This window comes from Morone saxatilis, unplaced genomic scaffold, assembly GCF_004916995.1.
Source record: "Morone saxatilis isolate NCDOM2014 unplaced genomic scaffold, NCSU_SB_2.0 Contig8, whole genome shotgun sequence".
Classification (NCBI taxonomy): Eukaryota; Metazoa; Chordata; class Actinopteri; family Moronidae; genus Morone; species Morone saxatilis.
The window spans coordinates 25,388,819-25,399,305 of record NW_023340257.1 but is presented as its reverse complement, the minus strand read 5'-3'; the positions used below and the strand labels follow the sequence as shown (position 1 = coordinate 25,399,305).

Here is a 10,487-nt window from a genome sequence, read left to right as displayed (position 1 = left end):
ACAGAATCTTGATTCGTATCTAATCAGCACTGCCTAGTTTGACAATTGAGTTGAGTTTTGTGTGGTTCACTGGACAGACTCAGTTGATTTACTGAAGAAGAAGACTTGAAACTCATTAGGAAAGTGTTTACTGAGCTAATCAAGAGATAAGTGGGGTAATTTTCCCATTAGGTTTAATACAAACTCAGTTCTTTTTGCTACCAAAGGAGCTGCCACCTGCTGGCCATTAGAAAGAATGCAGGTTTAAGACACCACATTGGCCTCAATGCTCAGAACTCCGTCCTCTAATTAAATACTGTCAATGTTTGACTTACGTAGTCTGGTCGTTGATGAACTCCAGCTCTCCTCGGGCGTCCTCGTAGTCGTCTCCAACCTTGGCGGTGCCTGACTCGGTGTGGTACGGCAGAATGACAGTGCCACGGGCGCCTGAGTTGCGCACCACTGTGATCTCCATGGTGCCCACGCTCTCGCTCACCCGCACCATGCGATCGCTGAATGTGAAGATGCCAGCGTGGTCATCATCCAGGATGGTCACTGTGGCAACCAGGGGCTCAACCAAGCGAGCTTTGGGGGCCGCACCCACTTCATCGCTCTCAAACATCCCCTCTGCGTCGCCAACACGCAGATTCAGCAGGCGCACAAAGAAGTGCTCATCCTCTTCGAATATGTCGTCGTCGATTATACCGACCTGGACACAAACAGACAGAAGGTGAATACCTTCAGGCATGAATGAACTGCACTGACACCAGCTGTGAAAAGTTTCAACCAAGTCAGCAAGTTCAACAAGTCCAGACCCTCCAGGGTGTGTTATTGTGCTTTTACTGGCAAAAAACAGTAGCTGTGTTTATTTTCTGAGGTTGTAAATGGTTTAACCCATGGCTCAGTCAAGAGACAAAGCTCTGGAGGTGGAATTTTATTTTACAGGAGCTGAATACTGAATGTGTTCTTAGCCATATAAGAAAAACAAGATCCCAGTCTAGTGTGATTATTATGTGAACTGCAGTTTAATTGTATGTTCTGAATTTAAAGTGAATTGATATCAACTGTGGTCCCTAATGCTTGAGTCTTTGTGAGTCTGGACGGCTGTGCTGAATATTGACAGCAGACGTCATCTCCCTCTCAGCTGACACATAAACAGTCTCCAGTTACAATACTCATCATCTATATGAGATTATTATCATCTGATCGTGCCACCGCACAACAACGGACTGGTGGGCGCTCCCAAATGAGATTAGTCTGGCAGTGTAATCCAATGAGCCAGACCACGTCCTGACATGTGTTCAGACTTCAACATAGTCTGGATGGAGTCCCTCCACGATAATAAGAGATGAAGAAGGCAACTGAGAAAATGTGAACCCTTTTTGAAAGATAATATAAATTTAATAAGGAGGTGAGGATGAAAGTCGTTCCTGAAACCAGCGATAACTGATTTCTTCCCGGAAGCAAGTTGATATGGTGAATGTATGAGCAAACAGTAGTTTATCTACACATCCAGCAGATATGGAGCGACTCTGACATTCACTTTCTGTGAGTTTGTAAGGCTTTGCTTGGTCCAACAGTAACTGAGCATCATTCTCCATTAGAGAGCTAGGGGGTTTTATGATTGACTGTCTCATCTCTGTTACTGATTGGGTCAATCAGCCTAATCAGGATGCAGCTCAGACCTTCACTCAATCAGCACACGTGTTGTGACAGTTAATTTCATTTTCATTTCCTGCACAACCTTCCACACATTGCAACCTTGAAGAATTAAAGTTTGTTGTTTACTCTGAGGCATTCAGGTATTCAGTTAGACTTTGTCAAGTTTGATTTATTTATTTGTAATATCCAGCTGAACTACTAATGTGGCTGGAAAAGCGCAAATTAAATAAAGCTTCGGTTGCTTTTGATCTGAAAAATGTTTCAGTGCAATTAATCGATAGATCATAACTGGCATTCACACAAATGTATCTGTTTGAAACATGCAAATGACTAGACTTGAATAATTGTCAGCACTAATTTATCTATCTAATTTTAACTTTATCCAAACAACGGACTCAATAACATTTGCTTAGACGCTTAATTCTGTTGAAATGGAAGCAAGACATATTCAGTGGATTCGAGATCTTATACAGATTCTCCACCTAGTAAAAATAAAGTACAGTATACTCTCAGAGGCTCAACTGACTGGTTCTATAAGTTATGTGTAGACAGACTAAAACTGCACTTTATTTTACACTCACACGAGACTATATAAGCTCGATTAAAGCACCAGTGTGTAGGATTAAGTGGCATCTAGCGGTGAAGTTGCAGACCGTGAACCTAAAATGTGAAAGCCCCGATTTACAGCCAGTGTTTGGTTTCTCTGTTCTGGGCTAATGTAGAAAAACATGGCGAACTCCACAGAAGGAGACCAGCAGCGTCTGAAGATAAGAACGTCTCATTTTAAGGTAACAAAAACACAATGATTCCTATATTCATTCACTAATGGAAACATACCTATGAATATTTTATGCCAATAGATCCTCCTAAATGTTACAAAGTGGACCTTTAAGCAATTGTTGCTAAAATGTTTTTGTGCACAATGTTGTATTATATTACACTGCTATGATCTAGATAAACTCCCATTTCATCATTGTGTTGCAAATTAGATTCGTAATATAACTCGAATGAGTGCCTCCTTTTTTTGATATAACAATTATAAGTCTTTGTTACAAACAACAAAGAGTGTCGATCTCTTTCTGTTAAATCAGTGGAGTGTGAAGTGACGGTCACACGGTGGAACGGATACAGAAATGAAAGTGGAGTTCTGGCAGATGAGTGAGACATTCAAGTGTAATTAGTTTCTCTGCTCATTTTGTGGCATCGATGAAATCTGGTCTGCTGTATTGATGACTGACACTGACCTTTGTAATGTTCTCACTCAGTGTTTCGCTATCTATTCATTCACGGTAGATGAATCAATTTATACTGTTTTTTTAATGTCCCGCCCCCCCATGCTTCTTTTATGTCTTCAGGCTATTGCACCATTCTCCTCTCATCATATCCTCACACTTCTTTTGATCATTCATTACACTTTAAATCTCAGGAGAAATAACCCGTTTTACCTCACCTTTACATTGTGCAGTCATCCTATATGCTTTTAATTCACAGAACATAAAAAAATATGCTAGGTTTCTGTCTTCCAATCAAAATCTTTGTTTGATCTCAAGTTTGATTCTCAAAGTTTGGGAACATCTGTAATCAAAGACGATGAACTTTGGAAGCAGCTCAATCAATGATCATCTACGTCCCTTCTTTTCAGATTAGACTCAAAATGAAGTGTTAACAATAATCATGCAGTAATATTTAAAAACCACACAATAGGATTCCCTCTCTCTTCCTTCCTCCCTCTTCTCTTTACTCACCTTGATCTCTCTGCGAGTCTCTCCAGGTTTGAATACCAGAGTTCCTTCGCTGTACTCGTAATCCGACCCAGCGTTGGCTGAACCGTCCTCTGTCCTGTAGTCCACATAGAAGGTGTTCTCTCCCAGACCCCCTAAACAGCAGAAATAAAATAAATTAACACTGGTCACATCGCACATTATCATTATATTCATTCATTATAACATACATTTAAAAAAAAATGTGAATTCATCTGTGTTTAAGAACTTGGCACAAACCCTTTTGTTGTATACATTAAGCTCTAATGTTTCCGGTCTTAATCCAGAATTTATCTTTAGTTATATTATATATTCTGCATTGAGAACAATTTAAAAGGAGAACTCTAGACCTGCTATGTATGAAAAGTGTCCTGCGATGTCTTCTGATCTGATTTGAAAATATACAAATAAAATGTAATTGGAAAATAACTAAGTATATAACCCTGCCAGATTAATTACATTCTGACAAATCTCTGCTCTGGTCCAAAGTTAAGAAGTACTGTGTGGTGCAGATTAGACCTGTTTACGGTTTTACCTTTAATAGCCACTAAAATATAATTGAAGTAGCAATGTCCATTACTGTTGAGAAAAACTCTTTTATCAAAAACTATAATCTATCATGTTATAAAATACAAAGCCTGTTCAATGCAGGAGGTTTGGTTCAGTATGTTACTGCCTCGGTTCAGTACGCTCTGTGACCCAAAACTGTCAAAAACATTCATGTTGACTACTTGCACTCATGGAACAGAAATTATAAAGCTCGAATTTTACCTGGAAAGTTCAGTGCACCAGTTAATCACACTCAATGGGCAGCGATCAGTTTCAAACTGTAACAATTTTTAACATCCCTAATGTATAAAACCCAGATTACAGATTATACTACCTGATTATAAATAAAGCATTTTATTTTTAGTGTGTATGGCTCAGTGCTCTAGTGGTGAAGTTGCAGATTTGAATACAGCTCAGCCTTACAAGCGTGTAGAAAAAACTACAGTGACTGAAAAACATAAAACACTTTCTAGAGCCAGTGTTTGGTTTGTCCCTTTTGGGGTAGAAACATGGCAGTTCAACATGGCAGGCTCCATAAAAGAGGACCCGCTCCCTCTGTAGGTATAAACAGCTCATTCTTATATTCAGGTGATTACACACTAATAAAAACATACCTTTGAATATTGTATTTAATTTCTGCAAATAGATTCTCCTAAATGTTACACACTGGACCTTTAAGTGAAGGATCTGAGCTCTCCTTTCACCAACACTTTAATCCAGTAATTACAGAGCAGTTATGGCTCGTTGCTCTGAGTTCAGAAAAAAAAGAAACTCAGAGAATAAAACTTAAACAGATCAAAGGCAGTGAAAAAATGTAGTTCGAAATGTAAGCATAAATTGGTATACTTTATTAACACTCTGGTCTTTTCTTCTAACTTATTCATGTGAATTCAGTATTAACTCATTACGTATTTATTTCACTACCTTGGCAGACCACAGCCAGCGTCAGAATGCCACAGTTCTCCATGCACTGACTGTGGGCGCTTTCAAATGAGATGCGGCTGCATATCCCCAGGTCTTCATCCTCCGGTGCTTCCTCGTCGACTACGACTGCACGGCGAGCGTGGTCGGCTGCGTGCTTCTTCAGGACGTTTCCAGCTCCGATCATCATACGAGTCGCCTTGAGACAGACAAAGTGTACAGAACTCTCTTCACATTTATTAACATTTTCTTTCACAACAGGAAATAGACTAACATTTCTTTAATGTAAAGTCTATAAAAGTGTTATAATTGTTTCATTGAAGCTCATGAACCTGTTGTCCTGTTTCATTAGGAGCTGATTCTCAAATGAGTTGCAGAAACAAATAAAGACAAAAGTTCAGTTCAAGATGTCCTTGAACTACTTTACGTCCTTTTGTGGGTCTGGACAACCTTGTGTGTTGACTTCAGGGACTATTTATGAATAATACGTGTGTGTGTTTGTGTTACCTGGATGCGGTAGAAGGCTCTGCTCTTCTGTTGGTGCAGCAGTGCGTAGTAGTTAGCCAGCTCCATCAGCTGATCCAGGTCTTTGTCAGGATATTTCTGCTTCAGCTCCTTCAGGATACGAATCACCTGAAGGAGAGACGAGAGGACACACTCATGATTACATCATCCACACACACCGACAACATGCACGGCTGTTCATACAAACACCGACTGTAGAAGTGCTCAGTTTCTTGCCATTGCCTCATTTCCTAAAAAGCTGGAACTTTCAAAGGGTACTTCCTATTAGCTCCTCGACCTCGAATGATTTTCATGTTTTGACTTCTGTTTAATGTCGGCTCGGTTTCATCTGTGGGTTGAAAAAACATTGTGTAACTTTATAAGCTGTTGAAAACATTTCCAAACCATTTAGATGCAGTGCCTGAATCTTTTAACAACTTTAAAAATATATATTTTTGTGCCAGCTGGAAAAGAGAAACTGTAATCTGTTAAAGTTTAAAAAACTAAATGAACTGTTGAACTACCAGAAGATAGTCAGTAGGACTGGTTTAATTCATCAGCACATTAGGACTTTACGTTCAGTGTTTAACTGCATGGGAGAAATTAAGAAAATATAAAGCAAATTAGTTTTCTTTCATTTTTTTTAAGAACTCACAGATGGTCAATCAAAAAAACACAAAGTTTTAGCTCAAGAGAGTGAAGATGGTTTCACCACTGCCAAGTACAATATGATATACAATTATAATCAAATTACTTCATTCTCTGAAGTATTTAGTTAGAAACATTTAAGTGGACAAACCAACGACATGTACCCTGGTCTGTTAGTATTTCTTATTTTACCAAAATATCATGGTTTGAGCTGAGAATGCGAAAGTTATTATATTATATTATATTATATTATATTATATCAGCTTTCCATCGCTGCTCTGACAGTCACAATTTCTGACTGCCAGAAAGCATGTTGTGTTATTAGAACAATGTAAATTGTCATGTCAACTGCATATTAAACACAATTTTTAATATGGTGATTTTGATATTTTTATTTCATGTTGTTGTTTTGTTTCATAATGTAACAAAAAATTTAGTTCATGCAAATGCTGGTATTTTTTTTTTAAAATGAGCCAAAAGTTTCTCCAGAAAAGGACAGAGTCTTGAAATTGTGTGTACGAGAATGAGTCTGTGTGTAGATGACATCTTGGTTGCTAATGAGATAGTAACCAAGCTCCTGAAAGTGCCACAACTTGAATTCAATGAAACATCTGTGAGTGGAAGTGCAGCCGCAGATTGTCTCGGCTCTCACATCCAAACCAAGTTTCTACACATCAGTCACCCTGAGTAGCACAATGCAGGTGTGGACTGTACTCAGCATATAATATGATCCATATAATATGATCTATATGATATGATCCATAGGACGACATTGCATCAAAAGTCCGATTTTTAATATTCATCCAAGACTGTTGGTAACATTATGAGTGAGTGGGCCAATAAAGTCTGAGTAATAGTGCATATCAGTCAAAAATTATTTATGTTTAGTCATAAAACAGGTTTCCATCCAAATGTAATACAAATCATAACTGACTTTTCATAAAATCAGTACAAAAAAATGCAAATGAATAAGGAGCATGAGAAATAATTCTGCCACCCAGAACACAATCTTGTTTTTTCTGATCTCCCTTTCATTCTGTCCTTCTCACTTTCGTCATGCGACTCTTTCTATCTCGTGTCTCCTTTCTTTTTGACCCATCTGACCTCATTATCGTATTTTCATCTTTGTCTGTCAAACATCCCATATGTTCTTCTCTCCGTCCTGCCATTACCTCTTCAACTTCTCATTAAACATCTCACTTGCTCTCTGTCTTCTCCTCAATAGTAGGAGCAACTAATCTCTTTTTAGCACCCCATTAGCAAGTGTAAATGTGGGTAATGTAATCTGCATCTGCTTTCTGCTCAGCTATCAGGTAAAAAGTTTACAAAGAATTGGCATCACAACACACAGAACAAAGCATGCATCTCTTTAGGAAATGGAAATCTAAACTGGAGCCATTCATCACAGCAGGAAACAACGCCAACACTTTCACTGCAACTTTCAGTGTCTCCTGCAGGGAAATTATCCATTATTTTGAACTCCAATCTTGTCATAATCACGACAGCAGAAATTGTGTTTTATATGTTAAGTGCATTTTTCACAGAGAAAAAACTTGGGAAATGAGATTACAGAATTATTACAGAGCACAATCTGCAGTGATAACGGTGTCTCTAAATAAGTTCTGTTACAGTTATGTGTGAATATACTCTTCTCTCGCTCTCCTCTCTTTATCATTTCACCCTCTGGCAACAATTTGATGTTGAATAAAGGTTGATGAGATGTTCTGCACCAACCAACTGGTGTGTCTGCGACATTTTCAAAAAGAGTAGAAGTCTTATGATTATTGAGACAGGTAAGTTCACACTCCTGGTAGATTAGTTTGCCTCATTTACCTCACAATCGTCATCATAAAATATAAAACGTCTCAGACTATTATAAACTGCTGTGCCTTGAAACTCATGGACACTCAAGACTTTTTCATGTCTCAATGGTCACATCCACCAACATAGTCACTTGTTTTAACGAAGGACTGTTTTTGGTCTGAACGCTGGCTAAGACACGACAGAGTTTAAATCATAATTTTGCCTTTTTGTCTATGCTCTTCATTAGCTACGCCAAAATAAAATGGAATGAAACCCAACAGAAAAATATCTCCTGGTTTTAGGGCAAAATCAGTTCTGATTTTGGATCAGCTGTTCTCTTTTTTGGAAATCTTTCCTACAATTACACAATTACTCAAACGTGTATTGTTAATTGCTTACAGATCCAAACAAATTTCAATTGTGTTTTATTGAGACTTTTCTAGTGATTTGAATTTGAACCTTTGCAACTGACACACTCAGCTGACATCATTTTCTGATATGCCCAAGGGACAGGGACAGGGACAGCGACAATCATAACACAGGATATTGTTTTGTGGAAACTGAACCGAAAGGAAGTAGAGGTTAAGGTGAGTGTGTAGTCATCTGGCTGCAATCTGAAAATGTCAAATTGGGGTCACAGCAGTTCTAAAACTAAATATTTGATATCATGTTTGCTTTCAAATATTTTACAGAACAGCTCTCTACACTTCCATGTATCCATGAATCCATTTCTCTCTGTCTCTCACCTCTTTGCGGCTCTCGTCCAACTCCTTGCTGCTCTCCACGTTGACCATCGTGCTGTTAGAGTTGGGCAGGTTTCCCCTGGCTCCTGTTGCCATGGCCCCTGCAGCACCGATGTTATTGGCCGCAGCGCCTGCTGTACCATCCTGAGTGCCGCCCCCACAGTTCTCAGCAGGGACCACGGTGCCGGCTCGTGTTGGGAACTTGCCGTCTATGATCATCTCCATGCCGCCCTTGTTGGGTGTCAAGTCTCCCTCGGTCTCCACGACGATGCCATGGCGCTTGTCTGCACGGTAACGCTTGCCCATGTATTTGTAGAACAGCAGGCGGCGGTCGGCAATCCAAGCCAGGATGACACACACTGGGAAGTACAGCAGGGTCACCAGGGCCTCCCACACCTGAAACACACATACAGATTCTCCTAAACATCCCTGTTTAGCATGTTGTCAGATTAAAGATCATTAAAAACATCACTTCCTCTTTTTGGGCACACTTTCTGAAACTGGGCGCAGGTACAACCGGAAGTGCAAACTCTGGGCACATAGGAATAAATCTGGTGCAATGCGGCACAAACTGAGTATCAACAGGTGGTGGAAGGGGGGAACTTAAATAAGAGACAATTCACATCAGCTGATCTCCTTAAACACAACAGACAGCTCAAGGGACCGAAGGAGAGTGCAGGCCGAATGGAAAATAAACAACAACCCAAAAATGAAAATACGCCTCTTCAAACATTCATATACAGCAGTACAGGTAAGCTGTCAAGAGAAGATTTGTGTTCCTTTTTGAACTGAGCTTACATTTAAAAATACACTGAAATAAAATAACAATATTATTTCAGAAGATGTTGATGCAGTTAGGCTATAACTACATTCATTTGTAGTGAGTCAATCTCAGAGATGGATATCAAAACCTGGACAAACCCAAAATATTTAATTCAATACTTTCTGACACATAAACAAAAAGTGCTTTATGCCAAAACAAGTGACATTAGTGGTTGTATCACTTCATCCACCTTTACATAAGAGGCTTCATTTGGGACCAAATTATATAAAAATACACTGACTACCAAACATGTGAGACAAAAAGGGCATTGCAACCAGAGCCCAGCGCGGGACTGTTTTCTTAATCCAGCTCCCGCCCCCTCCTGGTGGATTTCTGGTCATCACTGCCCGCTCCCACTGTGCGTGTTTTCCACTCGCGGGATCCCAATCCCAATGCAGTCCTCTAGCTGCAACTACACTTGTGCTGCTGCCGTTGTGCTGACTGTACAGATGAACAGTGCCACTCAGTATCAGTAGAGTCTGTCTCACCTCCACGATGCCCGGTGACATGACAGACAGGATGAGGTAGAGCCAGATGTAGGCGAAGATGCTCCAGAAGGCGGTGATGAAGAACACCCTGAGGTGTTTGATCTTGCGGGTTTCGCCAGGGGGGATCGTCGACACGCAGATTCCGAGGATCACAAACATGTTGAAGGCGGCGCTGCCGACGATGGTTCCTGGTCCCAACTCACCAGCCTCGAACTTGTGACCACACACCTGGAGAGATGTAGTATGCGGAAGGGAAGACAAACAGTAGAGATTGTTCACTGGCATTTAAACACACAGAGAGTTACGTTTAATTAATTTGAAAAACACTGTAACAACATGGCTTATTTTGCCAACAGACAGTCATTATTGTTTTAAAATGGATGGATATTACAATTATAGATAGATAGATACAGCTGGAAAAGAATAGGAGTATTTTGCTCTGGAATAAAGAAATTAGATTTGACGAAGATGGAAAGAGAAGGTGAGAAAAAAGAGGAGTAGAAAGAGTGTGCTGGGAGCATCAATGAATCCACATCACCTGTGATAGAAAGACAGGGTGGAGTGTGGGTGTGTGTGTGTGTGTGTGTGTGTGTGTGTGTACCTCTAT

At 39.9% G+C, this 10,487-nt stretch overlaps 1 protein-coding gene across 1 annotated transcript in view; it reads right to left on the bottom strand.

Annotated features, from left to right (window-relative positions):
• The window catches only part of slc8a2b (solute carrier family 8 member 2b), a gene marked incomplete at its 5' end in the record, with an annotated part of 43,775 nt that overhangs the window by 25,220 nt on the left and 8,068 nt on the right, over nt 1-10,487 (bottom strand). The window contains 6 exons of the mRNA XM_035679638.1: nt 315-688; nt 3,387-3,517; nt 4,875-5,070; nt 5,379-5,504; nt 8,573-8,965; nt 9,881-10,108. Of these exons, the coding sequence (XP_035535531.1) occupies nt 315-688; nt 3,387-3,517; nt 4,875-5,070; nt 5,379-5,504; nt 8,573-8,965; nt 9,881-10,108 (1,448 nt within the window). The remainder of the gene's footprint in view (nt 1-314; nt 689-3,386; nt 3,518-4,874; nt 5,071-5,378; nt 5,505-8,572; nt 8,966-9,880; nt 10,109-10,487) is intronic.